Source organism: Macaca mulatta, chromosome 7 (assembly GCF_049350105.2).
Source record: "Macaca mulatta isolate MMU2019108-1 chromosome 7, T2T-MMU8v2.0, whole genome shotgun sequence".
Classification (NCBI taxonomy): Eukaryota; Metazoa; Chordata; class Mammalia; order Primates; family Cercopithecidae; genus Macaca; species Macaca mulatta.
Genome location: NC_133412.1, coordinates 175,398,793 through 175,416,045, shown reverse-complemented (window position 1 = coordinate 175,416,045; position 17,253 = coordinate 175,398,793). Strand labels below are relative to the sequence as shown.

The following is a 17,253-nucleotide window of genomic DNA, read 5'->3' as shown; positions in this document are numbered from 1 at the left end:
GCAGAGTGTGTGTGTGTCTGCATCTGTGCAGTGCGTGTGTGTGAACATGTGTGCATCTGTGCAGCGCATGTGTGTGCGTGTACACATGTGTGCACCTGTGCGTGTGTGCACCTGTGCGTGTGTGAGGTGTGTTGAAATAGGAGGGGACTCCAGGAGGGCCTCAGGGAAGGGTCACCCTAGAGTAAAGACTGGCTGGAAGGAGAGGTTGGCCAGGTGGAAGGCGCGGGTGGGCTGAGCTGCAGCAGGAGTTGGGGTGTGGCGAGGGATCAGCCTCTCTGGCGTGCTGCGTGGCGGGGTTTAGCAACATGTGAAAACAAAAATCTTGGGGCCCCCAAATCACTAAGCTAAAGAGAAAAGTCAAGCTGGGAACTGCTCAGGGTAAACCTGCCTCCCATTCTATTCAAAGTCATCCCTCTGCTGGCTGACTATCAGTGCATATCTGATCGCCTCCTTTGGAGAGGCTCATTAGAAACTCAAAAGAATGCAACCGTTTGTCTCTCACCTGCCTGTGACCTAGAAGCCCCTCCCCACTTGGAGGCTTCCCGCCTTTTCCAGACTGAACCAACATCCATCTTACGTATGTTGATGGATGTCTCATGTCTCCCTAAAATGTATAAAACCAAACTGGGCTCTGAGCACCTTGGGCGCATGTCAGGACCTCCTGAGGCTGTGTCGTGGGTGCCCTTCCTCAACCTTGGCAAAATAAACTTCTTTTCTTTCTTTTTTTTTTCTTCTTTTTTTTTGAGACAGAGCCTCGTTCTGTCGCCCGGGCTGGAGTGCAGTGGCTGGATCTCAGCTCACTGCAAGCTCCGCCTCCCGGGTTCACGCCATTCTCCTGCCTCAGCCTCCCGAGTAGCTGGGACTACAGGTGCCCGCCACCTCGCCCGGCTAGTTTTTTGTATTTTTTAGTAGACACGGGGTTTCACCATGTTAGCCAGGATGGTCTCGATCTCCTGACCTCGTGATCCGCCCGTCTCGGCCTCCCAAAGTGCTGGGATTACAGGCTTGAGCCACCGCACCCGGCCAATAAACTTCTTTTCTAAATTAACTGAGACCTGTCTCAGATATTCGGAGTTCACAAGCATTGCTCCAGTCTGAGAGTGGACGATGGGCTGGGGGCCAGAGCGGGGAGCTAGGGCAGAGATCGAGATGGAATAGCGGGGCCCAGGACAGGCAGGGAAGTGGGGAGATGGGGCTGAATTCTGGACATGTTTCAAGGTTAGAGTCACCGTTTGCTAATCAGCCGCCTGTGGGGTTTGGAAGGAGGAGGAGCCAGGGCCTTGGGAAGCATTTCAGCCTGAGCAACGAGATACCTGGAGGTGCCGCCAAGGAGCAGGGACAATTTCAGGGTTTTACCTTGGACAGGTGGAATCGGAAGAACCCATTAGAGACCTCAGGACGGGGCTGGGCAGAGTGGGAAACCAGGGCTGTGAGTGGAGCCTTGGCCAGGTCGAGGGGGGGCCTCGATCAGATGTCTGGAGGGCAGTGGGGACACGGGGGTGGAGCTTAATTGGAGGTGGAGGTTTGGTGGCTGTTGGTGCAGGGGCAGTGACTCCAACAGGAGAGCATGGGGTCATACTCTACCAGCTTCAGTGACTGTCGAGGCCCGGCCGATCCTGTTTCATCGTCCCACCCGCACCCCATGTGTCCCCCTCAAAGAGGAGGCCTTTGTAGACACAGCCACGCACCCTGGGTCCGGGTGTTCCTAGCCTTGGCTGTGTCGGGGGCGGGGCACTGCTGCAGGAGGAGCAGAGTGGTGGTCATGAAGCGCACACTGCACCTGTCACTTAGGTGACTTGTCACTTGAGTCCAGAAGACAGCTGGGATTCTGAGGTCAGAAAGCCGACTTCCAGGGGTGGAAGAGAGAAAGTGGAAGTGAAGAGGAGGGGGCTTCTCCTCCAGGGTCCTCCTTAAGGCCTACTTTGACCTTGGCTAGGAAAGAGAAGTCCAGGAGGCCGGGCGCGGTGGCTCAAGCCTGTAATCCCTGCACTTTGGGAGGCTGAGGCGGGCGGATCACGAGGTCAGGAGATTGAGACCATCCTGGCTAACATGGTGAAACCCCGTCTCTACTAAAAAATACAAAAAAACTAGCCGGGCGAGGTGGTGGGTGCCTGTAGTCCCAGCTACTCGGGAGGCTGAGGCAGGAGAATGGCGTAAACCCGGGAGGCGGAGCTTGCAGTGAGCTGAGATCCGGCCACAGCACTCCAGCCTGGGTGACAGAGTGAGACTCTGTCTCAAAAAAAAAAAAAAAAAAAAGAAAAAGAAAAAGGAAAGAGAAGTCCAGGAGTGACCAGGAGGAATTGCAGATGTTTGTGTGTAACAAGGTGACTTCAGTAATAATAAGGTTGGGCCGGGCGCGGTGGCTCAGGCCTGTAATCCCAGCACTTTGGGAGGCCAAGGTGGGTGGATCACTTGAGCCCAGGAGACCAGCCTGGGCAACATGGCAAAACCGTGTCTCTACAAAAAAATACAAGAGGGCCGGGCGTGGTGGTTCACGCCTGTAATCCCAGCCCTTTGGGAGACCAAGGTGGGCAGATCACCTGAGGTCAGGAGTTTGAGACCAGACTGGGCAACATGGTGAAACCGTCTCTACTAAAAATACAAAAATTAGCCGGGCATAGTGGTGGGCGCCTGTAGTCCCAGCTGCTTGGGAGGTTGAGGTAGGAGAATTGTTTTAAGTGGGGAGGCGGAAGTTGCAGTGAGCCAAGATCGCACCATTGCACTCCAGCCTGGGCGACAGAGCAAGACTCCATCTCAAAAAAAAAAAAAAAGTTCTGCAAAGCCCGTTGGCGATGGTGTTGTCCTAACTGGTGTTTGGGTGGCCCTGGGGGTTGGGGGTGGGCTGCGCCACCTGCCATTGCTTCTCAGGTGCATTGCTTTGAGAACAGGAAATGGGCACCTTTGAAAACAAGGTTCGGACTTAAATGCCCATTTCAGCTTCTTGCCAACCACCTTGGCGGCAGCCTTCAGTGTGAAGGTGGGGCCCCCCTCAGAACGCCCATCAGGTCCTGGATGTGGCAGAGGGAAGACTCAGGGGTGGGTCTGGCCTCAGCTTCATTTGCCCCTCACCAGGAAAATCCTGCCTTGCTCTTTGGAAGAGCTGTTGAGAGGAAAAGACGGAGCTCGGCCCTGCCAACGGAGGGCAGGGTGCCAACGGAGGGCAGGGTGGTTTGGGCCAAGCCTCCCAGGTCCGTGCCCAGCACTGGGTTGAGGGCTTGGTGGAAACAAAGCTGAGTCCCCAATGATGGTGGGCTCTTAGGCTGTTTTTGGGTGATACGAATATTGATCTAACGCATTTTTAAAAATTCGTTTGCAGCTGGGCACAATGGCTCATGCCTGTAATCCCAGCACTTTGGGAGGCTGTGGTGGGTGGATCACTTGAGCCCTGGAGTTCAAGGCCATCCTGGGCAACATGGTGAAACTCCATCTCTACAAAAAATACAAAAATTAGCCAAGCATGGTGGTGGCACCTGTAGTCTGGGGAGGCTGAGGTGGGAGGATCACTTAAGCCCAGGAGGTGGAGGCTACAGTGAGGCGAGGTTGCACCACTGCACTCCAGCCTCGGTGACAGAGCCAGACTGTCTCAAAAAAAAAACCAAAAACAAACAAAAAAAAACCCAAAGAGGCTGGGCGCGGTGGCTCACACCTGTAATCCCAGCACTTTGGGAGGCCGAGGCAGGTGGATCACGAGGTCAGGAGATCGAGACCATCCTGGCTAACACGGTGAAACCCCATCTCTACTAAAAATTCAAAAAATTAGCTGGGCGTGCTGGCGGGCGCCTGTAGTCCGAGCTACTCAGGAGGCTGAGGCAGGAGAATGGCGTGAACCTGGGAGGCAGAGCTTGCAGTGAACCAAGATAGCGCCATTGCACTCCAGCCTGAGCAACAGAGCAAGACTCCGTCTCAAAACAAAGAAAGAAAGAAAGAAAAAGTCAGCCGGGTGTGATGGCTCGCACCTATAATCCCAGCACCTTGAGAGGCTGAGGTGGGTGGATCACCTGAGGTCAGGAGTTCAAGACCAGCCAGACCAACACAGTGAAACCCTGTCTCTACTAAAAATACAAAAATCAGTGGGCGCCTGTAGTCCCAGCTACTCAGGAGGCTGAGGCAGGAGAATCACTTGAACCCAGGAGGTGGAGGTTGCAGTGAGCCAAGATTGCGCCACTGCACTCCAGCTTGGGTGACAGAGCAATATTCCGTCTCAAAAAAAAAAAAAAAAAAAGAGAAAGAAAAATTCATTTGCAAGGCAGAGCCTGCAAAAACCAGCCTCAGTGACAGAAGGAAGAGTCAGTGCGTGTGAGCATGTTAGACTTGACTCTGCCTCGAGGAACTGCTCCTGGACTGAGAAACACTTTTGTCCTCAGCTGTCAGATCTTCATGATGGCAATTCGGAAGACACCCCCGGTCGTTCCGACTGGAGCTGCAATGACTGCTCTCTGGGTGGCATGAGCTGTACAGTGGCTTCCTACACACCGAAGTCAGAGTCCAGAGAAACTTCATATAGTAGACGCCCTGTCACCAAAAACCCCAATTCTTGTCATAAAACTGGCCAGCTGGGCCCCTATGTCCCCGGAAGCCAATGATGTGGACATGTAGCCTGAGGACTCGAGGATGATGGAGGAGGACCAGACACCCAGGGCTGCCGAGTCCTTCCTTACTCCCATGGAGCCCCTGAGACTGGCAGACATGTGCCAAGCAGAGCTCGAGGGGCATGGCCACCACCTACGTTCGGGAGTGACAGAGAAGAGGGGCTCAGAATCTCCTCCAAGAGGAAGCTGGAGCCCTTCCTTGCAGAGCGTGAGAAAAGGAACAGGAAGCAGCAGTGCATGGCCTCATCCAAGACGGGCAGACTCAGTCCAGGAAGGGGTCCCAGCCCAAAAGGGGCAGGGGCTCCTCTGATCAAAGCTGATGTCAGTGTACATAAAAAATGTCTTTAGGGGCTGGGTGTGGTGGCTCACACTTGTAATCCCAGCATTTTGGGAGGCCAAGGTGGGAGGATCTCTTCAGCTCAGGAGTTCGAGACCAGCCCGGGCAACATGGTGAAACCTCATCTCTACAAAAAATACAAAACTAGCCGATGTGGTGGTGCGTGTCTGTGGTCCCAGCTGCTCAGAAGGCTGAGGTGGGAGGATCACTTGAGCCCGGGGGGTTGAGACTGCAGTGAGCCATGATCATGCCACTGCATACCAGCCTGGGCAACCCTGAGTGAGACCCTGTGTCTACAAAGAAAAATGTTTTTAGGGGCTGAACTCAGTGACTCACGCCTATAATCCCAGCACTTTGGGAGGCTGCGGTAGGAGGAGCCTTTAATGCCAGGAGTTTGAGACCAGCCTGGGGAAAATAGCGAGATCCCATCTCTATAAAAAATACAAAAATATGGCCAGGCACAGTGGCTCGTGCCTGTAATCCCGGTACTTTGAGAGGCTGAGGAAGGAGGATCACTTGAGGCCAGGAGTTTGAGACCAGCCTGGCCAACATGGTGAAGCCTTGTCTCCACTAAAAATATAGTAATTAGCTGGGCATGGTGGCACATGCCTGTAATCCCAGCTACTCAGGAGGCTGAGGCAGGAGGATCACCTGAACCCGGTAGGTGGAGGCTGCAATGAGCCGAGATCACACCACTGCACTCCAGTCTGGGCGACAAGAGCGAAACTCCATCTCAAAAACATAAAATAAATAAATAAAGACATTGAGATGCCAGAAGGCCGTTTCCACGGGTGTAGCACACTCGTCACCTCCAGCACCGTGAACGTGAGACGCAGCCAGCCAGCTGTATGGGCCACTGCGATCGCCACCACTGGCAGATTGTGTGGGAATGGATGTGCTAGGGTGGCGATGGGCAACTCCCTTATCCGAAGCAGGAAACTCCTTTGTCTGGAGCCGAGTCCTGGGGCCCCGGCCAAGAACACGAGCGGTTGGGGGTTTTTTTTTTTTTTTGAGACGGAGTCTCGCTCTGTCGCCCAGGCTGGAGTGCAGTGGCCGGATCTCAGCTCACTGCAAGCTCCGCCTCCCGGGTTCACGCCATTCTCCTGCCTCAGCCTCCCAAGTAGCTGGGACTACAGGCGCCCGCCACCTCGCCCGGCTAGTTTTTTGTACTTTTTAGTAGAGACGGGGTTTCACCGTATTAACCAGGATGGTCTCGATCTCCTGACCTCGTGATCCGCCCGTCTCGGCCTCCCAAAGTGCTGGGATTACAGGCTTGAGCCACCGTGCCCGGCCTTTTTTTGTTTTTTTTTGAGACAGGGTCTCACTCTGTCGCCCAGGCTGGAGTGCAGTGGTGAGATCGCAGCTCACTGCAGCCTCCACCTCTTGGGCTTGGGTGATCCTCCCACCTCAGCCCTCAAGTAGCTGGGACTACAGGTGTGCACCACCATCCCTAGTTTAATTTCTTGTAGAGACGGGCTCTCACTGCATTGCCGAGGCTGGTCTTTAACTCCCAGACTCCCCAAGTGCTGCGATTACAGGCGTGACCCACTGTGCCCAGGCCCCAGGGCTTCCAGAGCCACATCTGGCTGCGTCTGTGTCTGAGAAGGGGTCCGAAGGTCTTAATTCATGAGTGCTGTGGCCGCTCTGGAGCAAACTCATGATGCAAGCGAGGTGGGGAGGGGCATGGCTGGCGTGGGGAGGGGCATGGCTGGCGTGGGCTGCCCTCCCGGGGCTGCGTGGAAGGCAAGGCTCTCTGCCCCGGACGAAGGTGAGAAAGAGGAGGCGGAGTCGGCTCATGCTTAGTGTTTTATTTCCTCAAAGGAGCCCTGCCATCGGCCTTCTCAAATACCTCCTGGTATCCTCCCAACTTCCACCACTCCCAGCCGTCAGATTCCATTCAGCTTCCTCCAACCTCGAACCAACCACTTTCTTGTCACAAGCTCAGACCTTCCAAACATTTTAATAATGAATAAATGTTAAATAACAACTTTCACTATTACAGAAAGGGGCAGCTAGAAAAGTTTAGTTCTACTCTGTGCACAAGACCGCGACACCCCGCTCGTAGAAGCTGCGAGGATCCTCCTTTGTAGCAATTTCAAAGTCGACGGTGAAAATCAGGTCTGCACGGGTGAAGTTCAGGTACACAGGTAAGGTCACCTGCAGGAGAAGCAGAGGGGTTTACTGGTGGCTTCGGGGAAAAGTAAGAAAACTGGAAGACTGCCAGGGACAGCTGATGGGGGCCCTGGCAAGAGAGAGGTTGGGACAGGTGCAAAATGGTTTTGCTCTAGGAACCTGACTTCCAGGTGCAAGCAGCACCCAGGGGTAGAAAGGAGGCGCCTCTGCCCGTGGTTACTGCAGGGGTCGCTGCGGGAGACCCCGGAAAGGTGGCGCTTCCTTACCACACTGGCCTTCTTCTCGGCGTTGGTCTGCTTGAGCCAGCGCAGCTGCGTCAGGGGGAGGGCGGTGGAGATGGCGCTGGACAGCGACAGCTTGTTGTTGCTGCACGTGGCCCCTTGAAGTTTCAAACCTGTGAGGCGGAAGCCAAAACCCAGGCTGAGGTGACCACGACAGCCACACAAACCCTGTCACAGGGCTCCCAGAGGCTGCCAAACACAGCGGCTCCACCCGAGCACCAGCGGGTCACCCTAAGTGCGTATATCTGGGAACAGTGGTCTCAGGCCACCGAGGTCACCTGCAGAGAAGAGCCGGTATTTCCTGTGAGACTCCACTCACCCGTGACTCCAAAGCTGCAGGCGTCCAGGGTGGCGCCCTGGGAGGTGGTGACGTTGACTTCCAGGCAGAGCTCCTCCAGGGACCAGCTGTTGGCCTGGGCCACGTACTGCCTGGTGGCCGTGATGTACGCCTCCGGCACGAACAGGCCACCCAGGCACACGTGGATGTTCTGTGGAAAGCGGCAGCCCCCGGGGGAAGGAGCTCAGGTCAGACCTGGGCCCTGTGTTTGTCCCCAGAGCCACTCCCACCCCAGCCCAGGACAGCTGCTGGCCACCCCAGACTCGTCAGGAGCGCCTTCACCTTTAGCTCCTTGGCGCCACCAGACGCAGCTGCCAGTGAGATGTTCTGCAGCTGTTTGATCCTCTCGCTGAAGTCGGACACCCACTGGATGACCGTCATGCCGGCAGGCACCGTGTAGTGGGACCAGCTCCGAGGCAAGATCCCTGCAGTCAAGGCACAGAGCGCAGGGCGTCAGCTCTCACAACTGCCCCAGCACCGATGCGGCAAATCTGCAAGTGCTCCGGCATCCTGGCTGCCCACACAGGCGGCTGGCGGCTCCACCTGCTGCCTTTCCCAGGCTGCGCTTTATGCCCCGGGCGCCGCCCTCACCTCCGTATCTGCTCTAACTCAGGCTGGTCCAGAGCATGTCTCAGAACCGTGAAATTTCTAGGGTCAAATTAGTCCAGGTGTGTCTGTCTGCAGGACCATAATCACATTCAAGTAAAACCGTGGCTATAAACTCATGTCACACAAGTGGCTCAGTGTTCCTGGTGATTAGGGCTTTTTGGGCAAATAGGAGGATGCTGGGGGCTCCCCACAACTTTGGACAAGCCCCCCCATGCCTGCCTGCCCCTGCTTTTCCACTGTCCTGGGGGATGGCCATTCTTCACAGGCCGTAACCTACTACCGTCTGTCACTGTCCTGGACCACCACATTCCCCATTCACTGTCTTGGAAGACCCCTAAAAAAACTGTAGAAGTTGCGTAAAGATTTTGGTCAACATTCAGCGAACCAGCACAGAAGAAAAACAAATTCTTCAGCATTTCCAATCCCTGCCCCTCCCCCTGCCCACCTTGAGGGTAAGAGCACAGAGCTGCTCTCAGAGGCAAACCCCCAGGCCTGCTGTCCGCAGGCACGTGGGGCTGTGTGGCTGGGCTGGGCCAGGCTGTGGCCCCAGGCCAAGGTGCCCGCCGGAGGCCACACCGTGAGTTGGGCGTCTCACGCACCTTTCACCAGCTCATTGATCAGCGTGCGCAAGTAGTTGGTCTGCTTCTTCTTTCCTTCGCACACCTGGACCACATCCGCAAGGTCCTGGCGAACGTCCTGAAGCAGCTTCGCGCCCATCTTCACTTCTCTCTCAAAGAACCTGAACAAAGGATCCTAAAATCGTTCAAAAGGGTGAAGAGAAGTTAGGAAGAGGTTCTTTCTGCAGCAGAAAGATCAAACAGAAGTAACTCGGCCTCCGGGGAGAGCCCCAGAGCTTCCGACCTGTCCAGAGTCATGGACAGCTCTGGCAGAGCGTGACTTGGAATCGAGCTTGTGTGAGGCTGAGGCTGCTCGGAAACCCGCCGAGGCCCTGCCTGAGTCGCAGCTCTCGGGGCCCTCTCGGGAGGAAGGGCTGCGGTCGCTCGCTGTGGAAGCTGTCTGCCTATCTCGCCGTCTTCTGAGTATTTTCAGTCCACTTCAAAAGGGCCAACTCATTTTGCCCAATGCCTGGGCTCAGCTAGACACCTGCCCTGAGGTGACATGGATGTGAGCACGTTCCGTCCGGCACAATGGAACCAATGATCCACGGAACGATGGTCTGTGACCATATCCAGCACCTGGGACCTTGGGACCTGGCCGGCCCGCCACCCTCCAGCTACCTTGATATTCTCCACAGTGCGCTTGAGGTGGCTGAGTGTCTGGGGGATGAGGTGGAGCCAGTTGGACGCGGTGGTGTGCAGCGTCCGCATCCAGGCAGGGCGGCCGTCAGACGTGGAGTCTGTCCTCGTCTTTTTCTCGGTCTCTGCGTAGGCTAGGTCGTCCTCGTCCTCCAACATCTGCATCTTCAGCATCTTACTGATCATGTCCACACCTGGCCCATAGTCCCACAGTCACAGCAGGAGGGAGGGAGGGGACGGGTAAGAAATCACAGAGGGAAAAAGGACTTGAATGTAAAGGCCACGTGGTGAGTCTGCACTGGGAACTGCAGCAATCTGAAAGGTGCTCAGTCGTATATATATATATATAGAGAGAGAGAGATGGAGTCTCGCTCTGTCACCCAGGCTGGAGTGCAGTGGTGTGACCTTGGCTCACTGCAACCTCTGCCTTCTGGGTTCAAGCGATTCTCCTGACTCAGGCTCCCAAGTAGCTGGGATTACAGGCACGCACCATCAGGCCCAGCTAATTTTTTTGTGTGTTTTTAGTGGAGACAAGGTTTCACCATGCTGGCCAGGCTGGTCTCGAACTCCTGACCTCAGGTGATCTGCTCGCCTCGGCCTCCCAAAGTACTGGGATTACAGGCATGAGCCACCATGCCTGGCCAGTCGTATATGTTTTTAAAGCACAGAAAACGGCCTGACCAGAAAGCTAACGAAACAGATACAGAAGAAAAAACTGTTACCAGGTCAAGTACATGACTCTTAAAACTGACCCAGCAAGACAGACACAGTGGCCCACACCGACAGTCCCAGCACTGTGGGAGGCTGAAGCGGGAGCATCTGTTGAACTCAGGGGTTCAAGACTAGCCTGGGCAACATAGTGAGACCCTCATCTCTACAAAAAATGAGAAAGCCAGGTGTGGTGGTGGTACCTGTGGTCCCAGCTACTTGGGAGAGTGAGGTGGGAGGATTGGCTTGAGCCCAGGAAGCTGAGGCTGCAGTGAGCTGTGATTGCATCACTCGTCTGAGTGACAGAGCAAGACTCAGTCTCAAAGCAAAACAAAAAAACTGAACCAGCAGCTTGAGTCCAAAGACTCAAGGAAGGCTCTTCAGGACCCTGGGTTCACTGCGACACCTGGGCCAAGCCCCAGCCCGCTTTGTGCCCGACCATGAATGAGTGCGTGCTCGAGAGGGGCTCCAGGAGAGGGTGCCACCTGCCCTCTTAACTCAGAAAACTGGTCGCCATGGTGTCCCTTGACCTGTGACTGCCACCATGTGGCTGGGATTACCCCGAGCCTTGTGGTGCCTGTAGTGTGCTCCAGCCCCGCCCAGGTCACCCGGCTTTCCCTCCGGCCCCGCCCAGGTCTCACGGCTTTCCCTCCGGCCCCGCCCAGATCACCCGGCTTTCCCTCCAGACCTGCCCATGGCACCTGGCTTGTCTCTGGGATGTGACTGGTGATGATGTGGGGCAGCTGGATCTCTGGGTTAGGGCAGCTCCCCTTTCCTGCCCCGACACAGTGCTGAATGTCAGGCTCCCAAGAGCGCTGCCTCTGGGACTTGCACCGCAGGGAGGCAGAGCCTGGGCCTCGCTGCTGTGCTCTAAGTGGGACTGGACTAGGTGACGGGTGTGCTGTCCCCTGCACAGTGCTGGCACAGTACGGGGCTCAAAGAGCAGACATGATAGGCCTGAGGGGTCCTTCACAGGGACCCAGTTGTGCAGGGCCACACTGGGGCTCCCGGCATGTGACACCCAGTACTAAGCACAAGCCTCTGTAGGAGCCAATGCCCCTGCCCCACCCTTGGAAGCATGCTTGGTACCCAGGGCTCCAATTCTCCTGGGCTTCCTCGCCAGCTCCACATGACTCAGCTGCCAACCGTCTTATGTGTTCATTCTGAATGGGCAGCTGAGTTTGCGGGCCCAAAGCTGGTCTACAAGCACATCCTCCGTGGGAGACGGCTGCTCTCACAGGAGGCACAGATGCCCTGCAGGGTGGCCTCGGCTGAAAGTCAAGCCCCATAACTGGAAGTTCTGCCTACAGGACTAAAGAGGTGGCCTGATACTATCCTGTTAACTAGCCGTGAGCTTCAGCAACCCCTTTGTCTTCTTTGCTTTTCGTGATTTTTCCCCGTAACAAAAAGTCGAGATTTGATCAGCCACTGTCAACCCCATGTGTAGTGCTTGGAGGCTTTGTGAAGGCCAACTGCTGGGCCTGTCCCTAGTCCTGATGGAGTGCGTCTGGGCAGAGCCTGGGAACATGCATTTCTTTCTTTCTTTTTTTTGAGACGGAGTCTTGCACCGTCACCCAGGCTGGAGTGCAGTGGCGCGATCTTGGCTCACTGCAAGCTCTGCCTCCTGGGCCCACGCCATTCTCCTGCCTTAGCCTCCCGAGTAGCTGGGACTACAGGCGCCCGCCACCATGCCCGGCTAATTTTTTTTTGTATTTTTAGTAGAGACGGGGTTTCACTGTTGTTAGCCAGGATGGTCTCGATCTCCTGACCTTGCGATTCACCCGCCTTGGCCTCCCAAAGTGCTGGGATTACAGGCGTGAGCCACCGCACCCGGCCGGGAACCTGCATTTCCAAGAAGTTCTGGGGAGGTTACTGCTGCTGGTTTGGGAGCCACACTGTGAGAGACACTGGGTTAGAGAATTTTTAAGGTCCCTTGTGGCTCACAGCACTTGAAGTCTTGAAGAAAACATCTTGTAAGTGAAAAGGAAAAAAAGACTGCTAAAAAATTCTAGGGAAGATGAATGGTTTTAAAATATCCCTTAATATCAGGTACTTTTCAACTCTTGAAGAAAAAAAAAACAGTTTTTGTTTTTTGAGACAGAGTCTCGCTCTGTTGCCCAAGCTGGAGTACAATGGTGCATTCTCAGCTCACTGAAACCTCCGCCTCCCGGGTTCAAGCGATTCTCCTGCCTCAGCCTCCCGAGTAGCTGGGATTACAGGTGTCTGCCACCACACTCGGCTAATTTTTGTATTTTTTGTAGAGATGAGATTTCACCATGTTGGCCAGGCTGGTCTCGAACTCCTGACCTTAGGTGATCCACCCACCTCTGCCTCCCAAAGTGCTGGGATTACAGGCGTGAGCCACTGAACCCAGCCTTTTTTTTTTTTTTTTTTTGGAGACAGAGTCTCACACTCTGTTGCCCAGGCTAGAGTACAGTGACGTGATCTCGGCTAACCGCAACCTCCACCTCCCAGGTTCAAACGATTCTCCTGTCTCAGTCTCCTGAGTAGCTGCGATTACAGGTGCCTGCCACCATGCCCACCTAATTTTTGTATTTTTAGTAGAGATGCGGTTTTGCCATGTTGACCAGGCTGGTCTGGAAATCCTAATCTCGAGTGATCTACCCGCATTGGCCTCCCAAAGTGCTAGGATTCAGGTGTGAGCCACTGTGCCCAGCCAGTAACTGCTTTTCAATATGAGATGAAAATCTCTATGTTATTTCTAGGCTCATTTACATAAATATCAAGGCTCTTCTCTAGAACTGAGTTGATGCTGCAGAAAAGATCCCTGTTAGAGCCAATTCTTTCCCCTGCCTCCCCTCCGAGTGGAGCTAGGAGCAGCTGGAGACTGGCAGGGAGGCCGAGGCTGACAGAGCCACACCCAGCATAACCAGGGAGGGCCCTGGGACAGCAGCGCACACTCACCCTGTGTGTGAGGACCCTTGCCACCCACCCTGCGTGAGGGGAGGACCCTCGCCACCCACCCTGCGTGAGGGGAGGACCCTCGCCACCCACCCCATGTGTGGGCACCCTCGCCACCCCCCCGCGTGTGGGGAGGACCCTCATCACTCACCCTGTGTGGTAAGGAGGACTCTCTCGGCGTTGTTGGGCAGGCCCAGCCAGGAGGGCGTCTGGGTGTCAGGGAGCAGCTCCACCCACTGCACAAACTCCTCTCGCCTAAAAAACCAGTGCGTTTGGAAACGATGTTAGAGGCTACCTCTGAGTGACACCAGACGCTCTGACGTCACAACTGTCTCCATTCCAGCAGGCAGCAGCATACCTGATGCCATCTGGCATTTGAATGTCTTTATGCCCGTCAACCTTGCATGCCAGCTTAAATTCACTGTCGAAACTCCTGGTTGTGAACAGGCGCTCCAGGAAGGTGTTGAGCAGACGTTGGTCAAACTCGTTGTCCACGCGCCCACCATAAATGGACTGGGCCATCAAGGTCTTTAGTGCAGACCACGGGATCTTATCCGGTGAGATGTTCTGCCTGCCCTGGGGGAGGAAAAGCAGGGTTCGTGTGTGGTCGGAGGCGGGCATGCCCGGGGCTCCCTTTCGAGGGGCACAGCTTTCCTCCTCACTCCCCATGGCCCGCTAGGCTTTGGCGGTCATGAGCGGTCAGCTCGCTCTTCCAAGCTGAGTCTGGCCTCTCAGCACCACGCCCTGCAGCGTCCTTCCCAGGTGCACATCCGCTGCCTGTCCTGGCACAGCCCACACTTGCCTTGGCTGTGTCGTCCAGCCACGTGTCCACTGTATCGCAAGCTGACCGTAGGTCAGACTCTCCAAACTCATACTTCTTTGACCACCCCAGTGGTGCGTATCGTAAGCGTTCTTGGATGATGGCGTGGAACCAGGCCAGCAGGAAGTACAGGCGGGCACGCTCGTTGGGAGACTGGGTGAGGAAAGTGACCGAGTACAGTCATTAGATAGCAGCACTTCTCCAAGAACAGCGCAGAGGCTAGGTCAGAGTCAAAGCTTTACAAAGAGCTCTCCACATCCTGATGATGGCAGCAAATTCACACGAGTACTGTTGCTAGGAGAAAAGTATGCCAACTTTTCTATTAATAGAGATGTCATCCAATGAGGCCATCAGAGAATTTATTCAGCCAATAAGAAATCTACAGAATGGCCGGGCGCGGTGGCTCAAGCCTGTAATCCCAGCACTTTGGGAGGCCGAGACGGGCGGATCACAAGGTCAGGAGATCGAGACCATCCTGGCTAACACGGTGAAACCCCGTCTCTACTAAAAAATACAAAAAAAAAAACTAGCCGGGCGAGGTGGCGGGCGCCTGTAGTCCCAGCTACTCGGGAGGCTGAGGCAGGAGAATGGTGGGAACCCGGGAGGCGGAGCTTGCAGTGAGCTGAGATCCGGCCACAGCACTCCAGCCTGGGTGACAGAGCAAGACTCCGTCTCAAAAAAAAAAAAAAAAAAAAAAAAGAAATCTACAGAAGACAGAGTTTCTAAGAATGTCAGAAAAGGTGGATATGGCACAAAATAGAACAGAATTGACAGAACGAAACCCCTGCCCTTCTCTTGCCCAAGAGTCTTGGTTTTCACTTGGCACCTGGGAGGGCTCGGCTTGGTCTCCGGGGGCCTGTGCTGGGGGAGAGGAGATTGTCCGCCACCTGGGGACACAACGCTGAGTCCCAGCTTCTCCGTGGGAGAAGCTGCTCCTCTGGGACCTAATCACACCCCATAATCAAACATGGCTTTTACTTTTCAACCTGCTCACAGGAAGGAAATTTTAGAGAGAGAGACAGGATCTCACTATGTTGCCCAGACAGGTCTTTTTTTTTTTTTCGCCCAGGCTGCTGGAGTGCTGTGGCCGGATCTCAGCTCACTGCAAGCTCCGCCTCCCGGGTTCATGCCATTCTCCTGCCTCAGCCTCCCGAGTAGCTGGGACTACAGGTGCCTGCCACCTTGCCCGGCTAGTTTTTTGTATTTTTTAGTAGAGACGGGGTTTCACCGTGTTCGCCAGGATGGTCTCGATTTCCTGACCTCGTGATCCGCCCATCTCGGCCTCCCAAAGTGCTGGGATTACAGGCTTGAGCCACCGCGCCCGGCCAGGTCTTTTTTTTTTTTTAGATGGTATCTCGCTCTGTCGCCCAGGCTGGAGTGCAATGGTGCGATCTCAGCTCACTGCCAACCTCCGCCTCCTGCATTCAAGCAATTCTCCTGCCTCAGCCTCCCCAGTAGCTGGGACTACAGGCATCCACCACCACGCCTGGCTAATTTTTTATATTTTTAGTAGAGACGGAGTTTCACTATGTTGGCCATGCTGGTCTCAAACTCCTGACCTCAAGTGATCTGCCCACTTAGGCCTCCCAAAGTGCAGGGATTACAGGAGTGAGCCACCACACCTGGCCTGCCCAGACAGTCTTGAACTCCTGGGCTCAAATGATCCTACTGCCTCGACCTTCGAAAGTGCTGGGACTACCAGTGTGAGCCACTATGCCTGGCCAAGGAAGGAAATTTTACCTACAGCCGAAAAGCAAAAGCACCTGTGCAGTTCACTGCATGGCACTTCTGGGACGCCCAGGGACCCACTTCTGCATTTGGTGATGGCACTGGGCTTCAGCTTCTATGGAGAAAGCACGCTAGGAGGACAAGGTGCTTACCTTGCATATCCGTGAGACGGGAATGCTGCTGAACGTCCTCAGCATGTTGGCCTTCACCCCTGGCGGTGGCTCGAACACAAAGATGCGGCCCGCACGGAGCAGATTCACCGGCACCTAAGGGAGAGCGCGGCCCCCGTTACGGCTCGGGTGTGGACACGGGCGCTGACAGGACTGCCACACCAGCCTGCAACGTCTCCACCCCTTCGACTACCCACCTTGGGGTTGATCTCCATGGTGAGGAAGAGTCGGAAGCAGGCATGCGGCTGCAGGGAATGCAACTTCTTTTCCAGCTGCATCAGCCACCCAGGGGCCAGATGCACATTCTTCAGCATCACCCACCTGCACACACAACGTGAGAGTCACACAACACGCCAGGCTGCCTGCCTGAATGCCTGGGGACTAAGGCTTTCTTCAGCCAAAGAGAACAGGCCTACCTGCCCGACTTCACAGCGGTGTTGATTGCCTTATCTGCTTGGTTAAAGCCTTCTGCAGAGCCTGGCGCAAGGAAACTTAGTGTCAGCAGTGGCAGCCGCGGTCATCAATGCCCACCACGAATCCTGCAGGGCTCCAGCCCATGAAGCCCATCAAGTGCCCTTACCGATTGCAATTGAAGTGATCTGCGTGTTCTGCTCGGCTGCAAGGTCCTCGACATGCCCACTGGCGTCGTAACCAGGCACAGAGCACATTAAGACAGGAGTGTTGGGCTTCACCTGCAAACAGAGAAAGCAGAAGTTACAGCGCTGCCAGCAAATAGTGTGTACCTGTCAAGGGAAAGGAGCGCCCCGAGTGAGGGGCCTGAGATGTTCTTTCGGGGTCCAGAGGTGTGGGCACCACACAGCCGGTTGAGAATCTGCAGCGAGCTCCTGGTCTTAGGAGCAGACTGTAGCCTGGAGTGACAGGAGACGCCAGGGCTGCTGACAGCTGTGGTTGGGGAGGTGGGCGTGGAGTCTCTTGAGACGCCTGGGCTGTATCAGGACATTACCTCTGTGCCCACAATGTGGGTCAGGTCGAGCGGCTGCTCCATGATGGACATGAAAGACTCCCCAAGGTTTGTTGAAACAAACATGTGGGCCATGGCCAACAGGCGGTCGGGCCGGAAAGCCTGGATCAGGAGCAGGCGGTGGATGGCCTGGCCAATGGGTGCTGAAACAGGTACAGAGGGGTGGGTGCTGGGTGGAAGCAAGGACTTGGAGACACCCTCCCCTGCCTGCAGCGTTCTTCCCAAAGCACCCCACGCAGTATTTCAGGATCAGCTCAAATCAGGAAATTCAGCCACATCTCCTGTGCCTTCCGTGAGCCCTCATAGGACACACCTATGAGAACACTTACCACCTGGATGTCTCCATAGGACAAGGTGCCGTTTGCTGATTTTTAAATTACT

General features: G+C 55.3%; 1 protein-coding gene across 1 annotated transcript in view; it reads right to left on the bottom strand.

Moving 5' to 3' along the window:
• Positions 1 to 6,719: 6,719 nt before the first annotated feature.
• The window catches only part of DYNC1H1 (dynein cytoplasmic 1 heavy chain 1), a 93,567-nt gene continuing 83,033 nt past the window's right edge, over positions 6,720 to 17,253 (bottom strand). Inside the window, exons 65-78 of the mRNA XM_015144508.3 lie at positions 16,855 to 17,015; positions 16,471 to 16,582; positions 16,307 to 16,367; positions 16,088 to 16,211; positions 15,873 to 15,986; positions 13,975 to 14,145; positions 13,531 to 13,748; positions 13,324 to 13,427; positions 9,525 to 9,736; positions 8,886 to 9,039; positions 7,960 to 8,102; positions 7,660 to 7,828; positions 7,326 to 7,453; positions 6,720 to 7,083 (exon numbers count right to left, since the gene is read on the bottom strand). Coding sequence (XP_014999994.2) covers positions 6,955 to 7,083; positions 7,326 to 7,453; positions 7,660 to 7,828; positions 7,960 to 8,102; positions 8,886 to 9,039; positions 9,525 to 9,736; positions 13,324 to 13,427; positions 13,531 to 13,748; positions 13,975 to 14,145; positions 15,873 to 15,986; positions 16,088 to 16,211; positions 16,307 to 16,367; positions 16,471 to 16,582; positions 16,855 to 17,015 — 2,000 coding nt within the window. The 3' untranslated portion in view covers positions 6,720 to 6,954. The remainder of the gene's footprint in view (positions 7,084 to 7,325; positions 7,454 to 7,659; positions 7,829 to 7,959; positions 8,103 to 8,885; positions 9,040 to 9,524; positions 9,737 to 13,323; positions 13,428 to 13,530; positions 13,749 to 13,974; positions 14,146 to 15,872; positions 15,987 to 16,087; positions 16,212 to 16,306; positions 16,368 to 16,470; positions 16,583 to 16,854; positions 17,016 to 17,253) is intronic.